Source organism: Labeo rohita, chromosome 10 (assembly GCF_022985175.1).
Source record: "Labeo rohita strain BAU-BD-2019 chromosome 10, IGBB_LRoh.1.0, whole genome shotgun sequence".
Lineage (NCBI taxonomy): Eukaryota > Metazoa > Chordata > Actinopteri > Cypriniformes > Cyprinidae > Labeo > Labeo rohita.
This window is the reverse complement of record NC_066878.1, coordinates 20,620,153-20,638,390: the sequence shown is the minus strand read 5'-3', so window position 1 is coordinate 20,638,390 and position 18,238 is coordinate 20,620,153. Positions and strand designations below refer to the sequence as shown.

The 18,238-nt window shown below is 38.3% G+C and overlaps 1 protein-coding gene across 2 annotated transcripts; it reads left to right on the top strand.

The window, feature by feature from the left end:
* Positions 1 to 313: 313 nt before the first annotated feature.
* LOC127172604 (uncharacterized) lies at positions 314 to 16,113 on the top strand. 2 transcript variants are annotated; one of them, XM_051121957.1, is made up of 5 exons: positions 314 to 608; positions 4,145 to 4,317; positions 4,449 to 4,552; positions 11,246 to 11,472; positions 11,573 to 16,113. In XM_051121957.1, the coding sequence occupies exons 1-5, from the start codon at positions 324 to 326 to the stop codon at positions 11,927 to 11,929; spliced, it is 1,146 nt and encodes a 381-aa protein (XP_050977914.1). In that variant the 5' UTR covers positions 314 to 323; the 3' UTR covers positions 11,930 to 16,113. The 2 variants fall into 2 exon arrangements, with proteins under 2 accessions (XP_050977914.1, XP_050977915.1); XM_051121958.1 differs by lacking the exon at positions 314 to 608 and adding an exon at positions 1,268 to 2,418.
* The last annotated feature ends 2,125 nt before the right edge of the window (positions 16,114 to 18,238 follow it).

The following is an 18,238-nucleotide window of genomic DNA, read 5'->3' as shown; positions in this document are numbered from 1 at the left end:
TTTCTGATAAACAGAATTATATTATTAATTATTAATATTAATAATTAATTAATTATAATACGTAGTTCTGGGTTTTTTAGCCTGTTTACTGTCCTCTGTGTCACACAGCAGCTTTGAGGCATTGTTCTGTTTTGTTGTAAGTCAGAAATGACAAGGATGTAGCTTCTAGCAATACACAGTCAATGGGGAGGGTTTGATTGACACCCCGCCCCCACCACACGATGTGGGCGTGGCCTAATTGCGCTGATGTACGTCACACAGGCCCAAGCCCCGCCCACGAATGTTGACAGTCCACCATTGTTTCCTCATCGGAGTAGACAATAATGCCTCCTAAGCGGCTGAGGTGCTCTGTTGTTGGATGTAAGATTACACATAGCTGTCGTCATTTACTCCCGACATCTGAGCCGCTGAAGACGCAGTGGATTAGTTTTGTTTATGAAGGCCATGCGCCCCCCGATCTACCTAAATGCGTTTATGCCTGCTCCAATCATTTTACACAAGACTGCTTTGTAAACGAGGGTCAGTACAAAGCAGGTTTTGCTACAAAACTGGTCCTGAGGGATGGATCGGTACCAACTATTCGTGTCCCAGCTTCGCCTCCAGCAGAAGTGAGTAGTTTTTTTGTTTGTTTGTTTGTTTGTTTGTTTTTAAACTTTCCTAATGTGCTAGTTAGCAAGTTTCACGATGAATGCGGCTAAAGTTAACAGTCTCAGAGAACATACAACCAAAGTAGACCCTAAAGAGTCATATCAACTTGTGTAAAATGGGCATCTGATGTCCCCTCTACCTAACCGTCGTCGGTCGCGCACATCCGCCATGTTTGTAGTTTTCTAACGCTTTTCATTCGTGTTTGTAGTTCTGAACGCAATGGCATTATTTTATTGTGGGCAATGTTAGGCATTGGATGGAGCACGGATTCACACTTTAAAATGTACATGAAATAGTAAACCATCCGAGGACTTTTGGCACAAACTTTTCAATTTACTATGCTTTGGGGATTGATAGTGTAAATATTGAGACGCCGGGCTACTATTAAACGACTCTTCACAGCAAACAGGTCTCTACAGGAAAGTATTGAGAGTTACCAGACTGGTGGGCGATTAGTGATGCTCGGTTCTTGAACGAATCGTTCTTTTGAGCCGGTTCTCAGGAAAAAACGAATCGGACTCTAGTTCCGGGTTGATGACGCAGGACGCACCGCCGAAGTAGCACGTCGAAGTTTGCCGGGGATCGCCGAAGATTCTGACAAATGAGTTGCTGAGCCTGTGTGGATCACTGAGGACTTTGACAAACCTGATGCGTATAGTTTCTTTAAAACAAACAAAACGGATGTTACCGGAGATATTCTTATTTTATCACAAAGCTGAATTTTTAGTAACACATGGACGTTATTGTGCATGCAGATCATATTTTAAGTTGTTGAAGCAAAATCAGTGAGTTTATAAAACTGCATGGTTTGTTCTTTCTTTATACTTGTATAAATGTACAACATATCCGCGTTTGTGCATCAGTGTCTGTAATGTGTGCTGTAGTAGGTGCAAAACTTTTAGGAATCTTATCCAAGTTGTAGGCTAGTCAGTATTGGTCAGTCGTATCTGACATAAAAGATCCGCGAATGAAACTGTGACCACAAACATTATTAACTTACGTGAGTGAAACGTAATAATCAGCAATATGCGTTCACACAGATAACTTTTTTAATGTTTCAATATGTGTTGACACAAATGACTTTATTTGAATGTTTCATTGCAACATGGCACTGAGTTGTTAGAAAACAAATGCGTATAGTGACGTCTTTGCTTGATGACGCCAGGAACTGGCGAATCGTCTTTTTGAACCGGTTCAGTGAGCCGAACTGTCCGAAAGAACCGGTTCGCGGAAATGATTCGGACTGTGCATTACTATGGGCGAGGCCAAAACAGAGGGGCGTTTTCGACCATGTGAACTGATTGGCTCACGTCATAGTGACGTTTATGTTTAGAGATCATTTTCATTGCATGATTTAAGAAACACCCACCGAATCACAAATGGCCACTGCTCTGCAGAGACCTCGATCTCCTTCGGTTTGATTGTCAGGCGGTCTGACCAATCCTACCGCCGATATAATGCGTCCCCCGTTGCTATCCGCCGCTTTGCCCGACAAACAAAACAGTCCGACAAAGCAAGCAGGCACAGTAAACAAACGTCGGTTGTTAACTAAAACAAATGGTGAAAAGGTGCTCGTATGGGACCTGCAACGCAGACAGCAGGTATCCAGACAGACTAGGAAATACACAGTTTCACCCGTTCCCTAAACCTGCCAGAAATCTGGAGAAGTGTATCAAATGGATTCGTTTGTGTGGACGACCTCACCAGCAACTGAGTTTGGACAAGTTGAGAAATCATTCCACAGCCAAACACATATATGTGTGTTCAAAGGTAACACTGCTGCACCTTTTAACTGTATAGCACGAGGCAAGTTATACAAGTTGTCATAACCGGAGAAATGTATTGTTAAAAGCCTAGCGTTATGAGGATAGCTAACAGTTAGCCAAATATTAGCGAGCCTACCCAGGTGAAAAAAGGTGCACTTCCATAATGTACTTAAATTGCTCTATTTTCACAAAATTATTATGCTAAAATTATTCTTTAGCACAGGGGTGCCCAACCCTGTTCCTGGAGATCGACCTTCCTGCAGAGTTTAGTTTCAACCCTAATCAAACACACCTGTTTGTAATTATCAAGTGCTCCTTCAGATCCTGATTAGCTGGTTCAGCTGGAGCTGAACTCTGCAGGAAGGTCGATCTCTATGACCAGGGTTGAGCACCCCTGCTTTACTACGTCTTCTTAAGATAATCTTAAGAACATCAAAGTGCACTCATATGTGCTGTTTTGGGCCACCATGAATATGAACTAAAATGTTCTTTTTAACATACTATCTGTATTAAAAAATGTATTTAGTTAGCACTTGTACACTTGAACCCATTTTTCATACACTAGAGGGTTCAAGTGTACTACAAGCGGTCTTAAGATTATCACAAGAAGTACTAAAGAATTATTTGCAGTATATTAAGTACAAAATAGAGCACTTTAAGTACAATATGGAAGTGCACTTTTTTCGCCTGCGTTTCGTCTTAAATTTCTACCCACTGTACTGTACTGTATGGGGCATTCCACTGAATGGATGCCTTTTGCTTCCAAAACTTGTCCATAATAATTTTCTATCTTTTTTTGTTTTGTTTTGTTTTCTTTTTTTCTTTTTTTTTCTCTGACTGAATCTAGTAATACATATATGTAACTATTCAAAATCTGTATAGGTCCATTGCAGGTAACGTTATTTAAAAATATGTTAACAAATTCCTTCGTTTTCCCCCTCAGGCAGGTGTTGATTTTAAAGAAATTGTTGGTCTCATGGTAAAAAAATATTTATCATTAAAAAAAAAATCACTTTCTACACAAGGTGTTTTTTCCCAAAGTACACAAACCCGTTTTTTCACTCATTTTTTTTCATTTTCTATGATGCAATTTATTACTTATTAAACAATGGGACAAATGATGGACCAAACTTAATTTAAAAAAATAGTGGTTTAGCCTTTTTTTTATTTTTTATTTATTTATTTTAATTTTTTTTAATAAAAACAAGTATCCATGAGTATCCATTATATTAATACATAGGTTTAACAATGCATGTGAGGTGTTAAAGGAGAAATCCACTTCTAAAATAAATGTATTTAAAGCACAGATGGGATATGGAGGTACACAAAAATGCAAAAAAACTGCAAAAAAAGGAAAAGATTTCCGAAGGATTTTAAATGTTATATTTCATGTTAATATGTAGCGTTTAAGACTGGGGAGTGGGGACATGCATAAATGCTACATTTTCAGTGTTTAGGTAGTTTTCTTTATATATATATATATATATATATATATATATATATATATAATTATTATTATTATTATTATTATTATTATTTTATTTTATTTTTTTTAAATTTGCTGTTAGATTAATGTGCAGGACGTTTTGCTTAATAATAAAATGTATTTTATAGTTAGTTTTTGTACATTTGGCACTTATTTGGTGGAATGGCCTGTATGAATTTCCTCTTAAAATACTTAAGACATTATTTAGGATGACTAAGTGCATTCATCTGTCATTGAACTACAGCACTTCATTGATGGCCGGCCAACACCCGCTCACCCCGATCCTCTGCCAGCACTGACATATGACCGTAGTAACGTTACACCTGCGAAACGTCCGGCAGAGTTGCAAACAGTGTCAGTGCCATCAAGGAAAAGACTGCGAGATGACTGCCACCTAGATGATGCTGAAGACATCAGGTGGTTCTCATATACAAAAAAAAAGCAAATAAGAACAACAATGCAATAGGGTTTATTTTAAACACATGACATTACAGTTTAAAATCACATTATTTGTCAAAAATATCAAAATGTTTATATCATATTTACAGGTGTGATCTACAAGTTGTTTCTGTGGATATTAAAGAAGAAATGGCAACAGAACCAATAATGGAGGATACCACTACAGAGGAGAGCACTACAGTCCCTAAAATAGGTATGTGTTTTGTTTCTTGTCACGTTGATCTCTCTAACTGCACAGGGCTGGTAGGTAAAACAAGAAATCTAGTTTAGATTTTTAATTTTTAATTTGCATTAAAGTGAATGTGTTCCAGATGATAGTCATTGTCATACTTCACAAAAACAGTCACACCATGGCATCCCATTGATCCCTATCCTTTAACTTGGTAATCGTAATCTCGATTACATTTGAGACTGTAGGTGTCACCACTGTGCTTCTGGAGGTGTTGACAACCTGTGTCGCTGTGTTGGTTAGGGCACTTTATTTCGAAAAGTCTATAGCTTTTGTCATAGCCATGTTGAAGGACTTTCCTGTCAGGAGATTTTCCTGTGTTGGGTTGATGAAAAAGCCACACATGTAGACTTGGTTTTACTGTTGTCTGGTTTCTTTCTCCAGTGCCTCTGATTCATGGCGTTGTAGTATTCCATCTAGTCTTTTGAGGAGAAGTCAGTAAGGCAAAGATATAAATGAGGGAGGTGAATTTTAGTCAAGCTTCCCCACTTTCTTAGAGTCAAGTATCTTAAATACTTGAGTATGATATTGCTGATTTAAGGAAAGGACGTGACGTGTGGCCAAGCATGGTGACCCATACTTGGAATTTGTACTCTGCATTTTACCCATCCAAGTGCACACACACGCACTGTAAACACACACCCGGAGCAGTGGGCAGCCATATTGCTACCCGGGAAGCAGTTGGGCGTTCGATGCCTTTCTCAAGGGACTCACCTCAGTCGTGGTGTTGAGTAGTGTTGGGTTCGAGTCCACCAAAGTCGAATCCGAGTCTTTTACCAATCGAGTCTGAGTCCAAAATGGGCCGAGTCGGACTCAAGTCCGAGTCCCAAAGGGCCGAGTCCGAGTCGAGTCCATCCGAGTCCAAGGAAACACTACTGTTTGTCAGTATCTTAACACTGTTTTAACCCAGGGGTGCCCAAACTCGGTCCTGGAGGGCCGGTGTCCTACAGATCTTAGCTCCACACCCAATTAAACACACCTGAACCAGCGATTCAAGCTTATACTAGGCATACTAGAAACCCCCTGGCAGGTCCCAAGGACCAGGACCGGGTTTGGGCACCCCTGTTTTTAACCTTTACAACTAGAAAAATGCAATGTCAGTTGAAATGTAAGAAAAGCAAACCTCTAGTGGATCTTGCCATTTTGATTTTTGATTTCACAACATCTCATAAGTGTCCATGCTCTGCTTAGCAAACTTAAAGTCATGCAACAGAAGTTATGGCTGATCTATGTAATGTGACATATTTTAGGTTGAAACAGGTTTTAGAATGTGAAAAATTATAGGGTGGGACTTGACTTTATTCATCGATGTAGTAAATGTATAAATTTGGGGGTAAAGGAGAAGGTATCTTGGTGAATGGGACCTTAAGAGCAGAAAACATGTAGCCTCTTGCAGCTCCTCTTTTATTTCTGATTGTGGCTGTGTGTGTTTTGGGTTGTATATGATTTTTTTTTTTTTCTTGAATGAAAATGAGGTTGTAAGGGATAAACCTAGTCTTTACAAGGGCACACACTGTGTATAAAGCCCTGCTTATACTTTCCATAAGTCACAGCAACTCACACCTGTTTTATTTTTGAATGCATTTATAGTTACATTAATTACAATAAATTACATTATATAAGAAATAATTGATGATGAGCCATTTAATTATTAAAAAATCATGCACACCCAAGGTGGTTTTGGACCCATAAAAACTGTTGCTGCAAAGATGTTAGAAAAATTATTTTTCTTTCAAGCTAGAAACTGCCACCATGTTTAAATAATAATAATTTCAATACAGAAAAAACTAATCAACTAATGTAAGTAAAACATTTGAGCTCAAGGCAAGTAAACACTCCAAGTATTACTTACAAGCAAGTATTAATACATATATTAATCAAAAATACAAATGAAATAATATTTTTTTAAAATATAATTTTTTTTTTTTTTAAATAGAATTGTAGGGTTTTTTTTTGTAAGTTTTTTTTTTTTTTTTTTTTTTTTTTTTATGTAGGTCTATATAAAGGCTATTACAGAAATAGACTACGGACATTTCATGAAGTAATAAATGTTAAAATGAAACACTGCAAAATCTTCACTGTATACATTAAAGATAATTCTTATTACAGTTAATAAGTGATTCAGTCAAGAACAGTGAGTGATTTTCTCTTTTTCTTTTGTTGTTTGATTATTGTTTGATGTGGTTGACGCGGCTGCAGGTTTACGCTGCTGTTGCTTTAAGATCTGACGCACATTTCAAATATTTTGACGCATCAGTATTTCTCCCAGCTGTTCAGGATTACTTAAGACAAAACCGACTTCATTGACATGAATAGTCTCCAATACGAGCATGTGTGTAGCAATAATAGAACCTATTAGAAGAGAAAGAGAACTCTGTACTGACTGAGAGGAGCGTTCTGTGAGCCGCTTGAGTGTGTGCGCACATAAACCCGTCGGCTTTCAAGTAGCCTACTGGACAAGATTTTCGTGATAATGCATCGAGTCAGTGACATTTCCGTCAACTGTCTATGGACTCGGACGGACTCGGGATATTTTCAGAGTCTGAAAGGCTTGAGTCCGAGTCAAGTCCGAGTAAAAATGCATCCGAGTCCGTGACAAGTCCGAGTTGCCTAAAAATTGTACTCGAGACCGGACTCGAGTCCGAGTACCCCAACTCTAGTATTGAGGGTGGAGAGTTCTGTTATCATATGTTCTGTCACCCAGTAATCTTGTTTGGATGCAAAGAGGAACTGCTAATAATTTTATAAATGTACTTTAAAGGAGAAGTCCACTTCCAAAACAAAGATTCACATATAATGTACTCACCCCCTTGTCGTCCAAGATGTTCATGTCTTTCTTTCTTTAGTTGTAAAGAAATTTTTTTTTTTTTTTTGTTGAGGAAAATGTTTCTGCACTTTTCTCCATATAATGGACTGATATGGTGCCCCGAACTTCCAAACTTCCAAAATGCAGTTTAAATGCGGCTTCAAACAATTCCAAATGCGGTTGTAAACGATCCCAGCCGAGGAAGAAGGGTCTTATCTAGCAAAATGATCAGTTATTTTCATACAAATAATACAATTTATATACTTTTTAATGTCAAACACTCGTCTTGTCTTGTCTCTGCCTGGACGGTTCATGACAGTTAGTGTATGTGGAAAAACTCTACTCTTACACAAATCTACAATAATGCTAATGTGCTTTAACTAGCATGACTTGCCACGATGGCACATTTCATAATTAAAATGCCAGTATTATGGATTATGAAAGATTCATATTTTGGTTTTGGGAGTCCCCAACAACAGGTTGACAGGCATGGATGGGTCAAAAACACTTTCATTATCTTATAATATGTGTTTGTTTGTTTGTTTTTTGTTTTTTTAATCTTATTTGCTGAACGACTCCCAAATGGTTCGCTCAGTGATTCAGTTCCTCCTTTGTGTGACGCTAATCTATGGTGTTTGGTCTTGTGACCCAGTCTGTTGTGATTGGTTTACTGTGTGCAGCACATGTCAAAAACAGAACATCCATCACCATTACATTTAACACCCACATGGTATATAACTCCCATGGTATATGTGTTAGCCCAACACAGAAATGTATTGATAAAGCACTGCAGTTTGTACACCAACTTATTGCTCTATTCTTTATCATAACTCCAAGATAAAACATTCACTATTCATCTACACATTTCTAGACGATTGCGAGTGAGCAGATATTGCTTTTAGCCAGTTAGCCAGAGACCTACAAGCTGCGCTGAGCGAACAAAACATCACACAACTGAATACATATTTTGCATGCTACAGAGTACACAAGAGCAACAATTTTTAAAGGATTACTTCACTTTCGGATTAAAAATGTCTTTATAATTTACTTACCCCCATGTCATCCAAGATATTCACATCTTTATTTTTTCTGTTGCAAAGAAATTGCGTTTTTTTCAGGAAAACATTCCAGGATTTTTCTCCATGTAGTGGACTTCAGTGGTGCTCAGTGGATTGAAGGTTAAAAATGCAGTTTCAGTGCAGCTTTAAAGGGCTCTAAACAATCCCAGCTGATGAATAAGGATCTTATCTAAAGACAACGATCAGTCATTTTCTAAAAAAAAAAATTCTAAAAAATATAGTTTTGAACCTCAAATGCTCTTCTTGTGTAGCTCTACCATGTGCATGCATACACTCCATCAAGGCAGGTAGCGTATGTCGAAAAACTCCCATCTCATTTTCTTCTCTAACTTCAGAATCACCCTACATCGCTATTTTTCGCCCTTTTTTGGCACATTCTTTGCACGTTCGCCTTTTAAACACTGGGTCGGTACTTCTGCTGTGATGTAGGACGTTTTGAAGTTGGAGGAGAAAATAAGTCACAACTGAGCTGCTGCGCATCTCCATTTAAACACAGCAGTGTTTCGTTTATGAATGAACGTGCGTTTTTAAACAAATCTAGAGTCAATGATTCAGTTTCCCATTCATAAAGACTCTTGGTTTATTCCTGAATGAATCAATTGTCGAATGAATCAAATGAATAAATGATTCAGTAATTAAATCAGTGACTTGCTGCCACCTACTGGCAGTTTTAGTTTCATTTTTAAAGTATCTTTTTAGTTATTTAAATCATTTAATATTTCTATATTCAAAATTTTATATTTCAATCATTGATCTCAACATGAATTTATGAATTTGATTGCACTCATGCCACCTCTGATCCTCATTAAACGCATGAAAATACACCTATACAAGCCACTTTTGTGTTATTCTGTGCCACCTCTGTAGTACAAATTAATTTTGTTAATACTGATTTCATTTGTTTGATAACTTCTTATTCTACATGTTCTTACTCTGTTGTTTTAATTAGACATTTTAAAGGACTTATAAAATATAGTTAAAAAATACATATAAGATGACATACTTTTAATAAAGTTAGAAAGATGCTATTACAGAGGTAAAAACAAAATTCCCCTGTAAATCACTTTGAGTCAAATATCACCTCGTAATGGGAAGACAAATTTTTAATCAGATTTTTTGATTATAGATTGGAAGGTGCTCCTGAAATTTTGACTGTGCTCCTGAATTTTTAGAGTTTGGGACATCGTCAGCTGCCAAATTCAAATCTGTGTTTATGCTTTGGCTGGCGCTAAACCAGAGACAGTTGCGTTGTTAACATTGCTGTGCATTATAACCAATCATACATGATTCTGTTGAGCTTAAAGGAACCGTATGTAGAATTGTGGCCAAAGCTGGTACTGCAATCACTTTCAAAATACTGTAGAACGGCGTATCCCCTCCCCCCCCGACTCGAGGTTGCCAGCTAAGCTGCAGGATTCCGCAGGAACGTAGGCTGCTACAAGGAGCTTCCATTGGCAAGTGACGAGTCCTACACAATAAGTTTTTTTTTTTCTTCTGTTACTTATGTTTATGCTTCACGAGAGATGTTTTGCGAAGTAGTTATGTGTCGCAAAAATTTACTAAAGGCGATTAGCCAAATATTTCGTAAAGATGTATTGTAATACCACATTTCAGTCGGAACATAGATTGTTTTCATACCGTGCTAGTGGTGCGATATGAAGCTTTTTATGAACGCATTTAGCACGGGCGACCGTGGAAAATCCACTGTGTACGGAAGCACGGGGCTTTTAGCCTATACCAACAAACATGGTAGAATATAGCATCCAAAAGTCGAGGGTCAATTCCATGCCAAAGGAAATTTACACGTCCATAACGCTGAAATATGTGATGTGAAAGATTACATGACATTCTACTATTTCTTGCATGAAAAACAAGTAACGTTACAAAACGTTCCAAGTGGGCCAAATTATTCACATCATAGGCTACAATGTGCTTTTTTTCATTGGTGTTATGGACGTTACAAAAGTTATTTTACCGTGGAATTGCACCTAGTGCTTCCAAACCAGTTAGCCAAACATAGATGAATCTTACCTGTCCAGGAGAAAATTAGCAACATTGGCATCTGTCTTAAAATTCTTCTCCGTTTTCAGCCGTCTCCATCTGTCAAAGGCATCTCCTGTACAAATCCTTGTTTTATTTCGGACTTTGTCACGACGTACTTCGGATTCATAACGAGGTCTTTTAGGTTTCGTAACTTTATACATGTTTTATCCGACACGTTCGTAGCTGCAGCTGTAACTAGAGCAGAGCTGGCAACCCAGATGACGAAACTCTACTGACTTCGTGATTGGTAGATAGCTGGAGGGTGGCGCCTCAGACCAAAACACAACATGACAACATCAACATCAGTTGAGGGCTGCAACTTTCACTTTTAAATGACAATATCCTGGCCGGACCACTGTTGTCAGTGATATAAGTATTTGAAATGAACATGATTTCTTAATGTCTAGTGACATGTCAGGGCCATTTTATGATTAACTGAAATAAATTTCTTACATACAGTTCCTTTAAGAAATGCGATGGCTAATCAGAGGTGTTCAGATGAGTCGTCGCTGAAACGCAGTGTTTTGTTCAGTGCACAATCTTGTTGACTGAATTCTGCTCTCTGGTGAATTCTCTCATGTAAAATTATCATGTAACAGTTATTAAATGATTATTATTGTTATTAACTTCTACATGCAGTTTAACATTTAAAATGCTAAGGTGGATTGTTGTCAGGCAGAATAAGGGATCTTGTTTCAGCTCAAGCCAGCGTTTGTATTTCCTTTCCAGCTACAGGTGAAGATAAGGAGAAAGATGTCCAGGGTGCAGCGGCAGTTTTGGATGGTGTTCCACAATTAACTCCAGTCATACAAAGCAACATTGAACAAAGTGATGGAGTTAAGACAGGACTCCTGTTCATGGTAACGAATCCAGCAGCAGTTGCCAGTAATGTCCAGACATGTCCATCTACATCTGGGACATACATTGCCTTCCCCATCATATGTTCCTATCGATCAGTAAGTATTCATATATGTGTTGTCATGCAGTATTTTGGCCAGTTGTGACCATTTTCATAATTAAAACACTTCATTGTGATCTCCTGACTGTGTCATGTAGGATGAGCCAGCACAGATACAACCAAAGTCTGAGCCAGCACAGATTCAACCAAAGTCTGAGGAACATGAAGTGGATATCAGCATGCCTTCATTACATTCTCCTTCAGACACAAAGGACACAAGTTCTGTTCCTACAAACACAACATTGACCTCAACTCCAACTATAAAGGAAGAAACAGAAGATGAGATGTGGAAAGAAAGAAACTGGATTGTGAACGAGTCCAATCTGATGGAGTTGTTTAAGAGATGTCAGGAATGTGGAGCAGTAATCACCGAAATCCAAAAAATAACCTCAGGGAGGTTCATCCATGTGCAGTGGGAATGTGAAAAAGGACATCAGGGGCAGTGGAGTTCTTGATGTATGCAGATGTTCGAGAATTGCCTTAAAACTATTTATTTTATTTTATTTTATTTTTTTTGTATGAGCAAGTGTTCTTTTCACCGACATTGCTGAACAGAGATTAAAAACCTATATAAGTGTTATTGTTTTTGCCCTGGATTTTCTTCAAAGTACAACAGGTCTTAAGGGTGAGTAACATTGTCCACTTTGATGTAGGTGTGTGTAAATGCTGATAATGTAAAATTTCATTTAAATATTTTGGCAATAAAAAGGAAGTCTTGCAATATTTTTACTAGTACAATTATGCCCATTTTTATAAGATAACATAAGTCTCTGATGTCCGTAGAGTGTGTATGTGAAGTTTTACCTCAAAGTACCCGACAGATAATATTTTATAGCTTGTGAGCCAAAACGTGCCAGTTTTGTGTTTGTCCCTTTAAATCCAAATGAGCTGGTGTTTCCATTCCCCTTTTCATAAGAGGGCGGAGCTTCAAGAGCAGGCAAAAAAAAACAGGACAATCTAAGGCACTGAAACTGTCAGAAATTCTCAGTAGCGGCATTCAGCCTCATATGTCCGAGACAGAATCGGTTTAAAAGTCAGTCATTTGATTGTACTGTGCATAATAAATGCTAGTTTATGAAATACACAATCGGGGAGCACGGCGTGATAAAATAACGACATAGCTGGTCATATTGTGCCTTTGCGTGCTATCACAAACTTTATATATCCCACTTGACAAATTGAAGCGGTCGACTCCCCATTGCTTTCATATGCAATTGTTAACTACCACATTTCTATCGTTCTGGTAGCACATGAAGGCAGCATCAGCGAAAGCAGGCAGAGACAATGGAAGCTTTAGCAACATTAGCCTTACAGAGTGCTGAGAAGATCTTTCAGAAAGGCAGTTTGGAAAACAAATCAAGACGCATGATACGTAATTTGTGTGGAGCTGATGTTTGCGCACAAAGCGTCGATATTGATTCCTCTTTCAGAATCAACCTTTGTAAAAATCCAGCGTTGACCTTACCTTCATTTGTGAGGTAGTTCAGTGTAAAATGATTGGTGGAAACATACAGGGGACTTTGCCCTGGGTATAAGGCGAGCAGAGGTAGACATTGTAGACCTTTGTGAAATGGTGTTATGATGCTTGTTTGCAGTTGTATGTGTCTAAGACAAAAGATATGATCATCGACTTCAGAACAAAAATGCATCCTTCCTTGGCTACCCTTATTAGGGGTGAGAAGGTGGAATGTGTGAATAGTTATAAATATCTGGGGACCACTATTGATAACAGATTGTGTTTTGATGTGCATACAGAAGTATTATGTAAAAAGGGACAGCAATGCCTATACTGTTCAAGAAAACTAAGATCATTCAATATAGATAGACATTGATGGAATTGTTCTATAAGTCTTACATTGAGTCGATGTTGTCCTTTTCTATTAGCTGCTGGTTTGGTAATCTCAGTGTGAAACATAAAAATGCATTAAATAGAATAGTTACTCTTAGTGGGAAGATTATAGGTAAAGAACAAAGAAATGTGTCATTTTTGTTTAATAGAAATGTTCTGAGTCGAGTCAGAGTTTTCTATGCTCCCTTCAGGTTCTCGTTATAGACTACCGAAGATGAGGGGTAACCGATATAAATATTTGTTTGTTCCTTGTGCAATTCGGTTGTTAAATGGCTTTTAAGGAATTTGGTAGGGAAATTTTGTTCTATTATATTTTATGTATTTTTATGTATCTATGTTTTGGTATGTATTGTATGGATCTGTTGTGTTTCTGATTCTCGCTGCATCCAAATTACCTGCAAGGGATTTTAATAAAGCTTGACCTTGACCTTGACCTTGACCTGTATGCTGACCTGCCCCCTAACCTCCCTCCTTCTTTGGAGCCCTTAATCACCCCGTAACCTCACGTAAAGCCTAGAGGGGGCTCCTGTTCCTGAGTTTAGCCCAGAGAGGGCTCCTGTTTCCAAGTCAGGCCCTGAAAAAGACTCTGTTTCCAAGTCCAACCCAAAGAGAGACTCCTGTCCAGAGAGGGTTTCTGTCCCCAAGGGCATACGCCAGAGACTCTGCCGTATCCACAAGTTTCCTACGCCCCATGAGGCTTTGCGTCAAAAGTGGGAGCGTCTTCCGGTTCAAAGTAAACAAGCGGGACGTGACACTCATTCATTCAACAGTTGACAGGAGTGACGGGCAAATGAAGCCTCATGAAGCACCGAGACTTTCCTCTGACTGTTTCGGGAAAAGATTCAAAGCTTCGAGAGTGTCGAAAACAGCGCGATCTGGTGGTTAGTAAAAAATAAAGCAGCCAAAAGACTAAAGGTCCGCTGGAAGAAGCATTCACCACAATTTCCATAGATCGGTCCATGTTATATGCACAAATAAAAGCCTAACCATGTGTTTGTTTGTTGAATTTCTGACTCTGATAAATTAATTTACCCATTGAATAGTGCCATTAAATGTCAGTATGAATATCAATATGATGTAATAATGATGTAAGAATAGTGTACACATATATTAATTGCATATGGTATATATTTAATTTTCCTGAAATAATTTGTACTCTTCACATTAATTGTATGACTGGGTATTTAAAAATGTAATTATTAAATGAGTCCTAATGAAAATGTACTCACAAAGTAAGGTCTGGGGGTCGAAAATGTACACGCAAAGTGAATCGCGTTCATGACTGGACAGAAAGTGAGGCTTCTACGAAAGTGATTTCTACGTTAACAAGCCTCGAATCGAGGCTTCATCTGTCGTGCCCTTCAACACAAGCTCTGATGTCTCAGTTCAAATGTCATTTCACTAGCTGACAGTCATTCAAGATTTAGAGACCCAAACTTGCTAATAACACAAATTAGCAAATGTTGTCCATAAGAACGTAATGACATCTCTCATAAAGGTGTGCATCTTTACAAAGTAAACAATGGTCTTGTGGATAAGTCTTACATTGAGTCGATGTTGTTCTTTTCTATTAGCTGCTGGTTTGGTAATCTCAGTGTGAAACATAAAAAAGCATTAAATAGAATAGTTACTCTTAGTGGGAAGATTATAGGTAAAGAACAAAGAAATGTGTCATTTTTGTTTAATAGAAATGTTCTGAGTCGGGCTCGATGTGTGCTCTTAGACAGTGACCATTTTTTGTTTCCAGAGTTTTCTATGCTCCCTTCAGGTTCTCGTTATAGACTACCAAAGATGAAGAGTGACCGATATAAATATTCATTTGTTCCTTGTGCAATTCGGTTGTTAAATGGCTTTTAGGGAATTTGGTAGGGAAATTTTATTCTATTATATTTTATGTATTTTATGTATGTATGTTTTGGTGTGTATTGTATGGGTCTGTTGTGTTTCTGATACTCGCTGCATCCAAATTGCCAGCAAGGGATCTTAATAAAGCTTGACCTTGACCTTGACCTTGACCTGTATGCTGACCTGTCCCCTAACCTCCCACCTTCTTTGGAGCCCTCAGTCACCCCTGTTCCCACATAAAGCCTAGAGGGGGCTGCTGTTCCTGAGTTTAGCCCAGAGAGGGCTCCTGTTCCCAAGTCCAACCCAAAGAGAGACTCCTGTCCAGAGAGGGTTTCTGTCCCCAAGGGCATCCCCCAGAGACTCTGCCTTATCCACAAGTTTCCTACGCCCCATTAGGGCTTGCGTCAAAAGTGGGAGCATCTTCCGGTTCAAAGTAAACAAGCGGGACGTAACCCTCATTCATTCAACAGTTGACAGGAGTGACGGGCAAATGAAGCCTCATGAAGCACCGAGACTTTCCTCTGACTGTTTCAGAAAAAGATTCAAAGCTTTGAGAGTGTCGAAAACAGCGCAATCTGGTGGTTAGTAAAAAGCTCCATTGGAAGAAGCATTCACCACAATTTCCATAGATCGATCCATGTTACATGCACAAATAAAAGCCTAACAGTGTGTGTGTTTGTTTGTTGAATTTCTGACTCTGATAAATTAATTTACCCATTGAACATTGCCATTAAATGCCAGTACGAATATCAATTTGATGAAGAATGAAGAACAATGTACACATATATTAATTGCATATGGCATATATTTAATTTTCCCAAAATAATTTGTAGATATGTGGATATGTCAGGATCATGGACCCCTCGTTATCCCATGTACTTAAGTTCCTGTCTGTGCATTATTCCTTTGTTGGGTCTACATGTTATGTTCATGTGTCAACTCCACTTACCCCTGGGTCTAGGATTTAATAAAGACTGTTTCACTTACACTTTGCGTCTCCTTCATTCTTTCCAGCAGCGTAAGGTGAGACCATGTTAGTTTATGTGCAGCTGGCCATACTAGACCATAATGAAAATGTACAGTGTGAACAGCACACAACCACTGCTGGTGATCTAAAAATCTATTACACATGATATATGACCATATTACTTGAATATGTAATTACTTACATATTGTCTTGTTATCCTAGGAGATTGTTGAGCCCAGTAGTTCCCTCAGGAACAGAATAAATTAAACTAATCCCATTGTAACTGGGGTGTCTGAACAGGAACAGCCCCCATCACTTTATTAACGTATCCTGTAGGGGAATACTGCTGTTCCCTATAAAATAAACTGTTTTTCAGTTTTCGTGTGTCATGAACTGACCCTAGATAGCCAACAAATATGTCTAGGAATTGTTCACTGGAATCACATATTGCTTAAATGTTGATGAATGAAAGTCCTTGAAGTTTAAATAGTCTATTTGGTGCCACTGTGGGGGTTTGATCCTGATGTAGGTGCCATTTAAAACACCAACAACACTGTTAAATGCAGAGGTTCTAGAAAATTTACCATGTGCACAGAATACTTTCTTGTTTTAGACAAGCCAGCTCAGTTATTTCTGGTCAATTGTACTGTGCCATAATAGGAGTGTCCTTTGCTCGTTTTCACTACATAATCCATTCACAATTCGAAGAAACGTTTTGTTTGTCTAAGAGGACCAAACATCCGTTTACTGTTTCAAGAATGACAAATGCGAGTATAAAAAATTATGTGAGTAAATCCGCTAAATATGCACGAGTCATTGCTATGATTGACAGTAATAGCCGAATGAAATCTGACAAGCCGATGTCAAAAACAGAGCTGTGCATTAAATGATTCAGACTAAATTCAGAGTAACAAAACTGCGGCAGTAACAAGTTTGTGTTGGTTGAATATAGGCTATTTAATAGCTTTTACAGTTCAAGATCATACTTAAAATATGTAGATATTAAATTAAATATAAACTATTTCAAATTTATTTAGATTCATATTGAATGCATTATTTGCTTTATAAGTTATTGATGATCAAGAATCTATTAAGATGTCTGTTGAAGAGAAGCATCGTTAGTTACCTAACATTAGCCTAAACAGTTATGATAGTGTTTAGCTGTCGGCATTTAAATGTACAACTATGTGTCTATGTACTCTCCTGGGATTGCAGGCTCTTTATACAGGAAATTAATTACAAATTAGAATGTCGTGGAAAAGTTCATTTATTTCAGTAATTCATCTCAAATTGTGAAACTCATGTATTAATTAAATTCAATGCACACTGACTGAAGTAGTTTAAGTCTTTGGTTCTTTTAACTGTGATGATTTTGACTCACATTTGAACAAAAACCCACCAATTCACCACCAATCTCAACAAATTAGAATATGGTGACATGCCAATGAGCTAATCAACTCAAAACACCTTCAAAGGTTTCCTGAGCCTTCAAAATGGTCTCTCAGTTTGGTTCACTAGACTACATAATCATGGGGAAGACTGCTGATCTGACAGTTGTCCAGAAGACAGTCATTGACACCCTTCACAAGGAGGGTAAGACAAACATTCATTGCCACAGAAGCTGGCTGTTCACAGAGTGCTGTATCCAAGCATGTTAACAGAAAGTTGAGTGGAAGGAAAAAGTGTGGAAGAAAAAGATGCACAACCAACCGAGAGAACCGCAGCCTTGAGAGGCTTGTCAAGCAAAATCGATTCAAGAATTTGGGTGAACTTCACAAGGAATGGACTGAGGCTGGGGTCAAGGCATCAAGAGCCACCACACACAGACGTGTCAATGAATTTGGCGACAGTTGTCGTATTCCTCTTGTTAAGCCACTCCTGAACCACAGACAACGTCAGAGGCGTCTTACCTGGGCTAAGGAGAAGAAGAAATGGACTGTTGCCCAGTGGTCCAAAGTCCTCTCTTGAGATGAGAGCAAGTTTTGTATTTCATTTGGAAACCAAGGTCCTAGAGTCTGGAGGAAGGGTGGAGAAGCTCATAGCCCAAGTTGCTTGAAGTCCAATGTTAAGTTTCCACAGTCTGTGATGATTTGGGGTGCAATG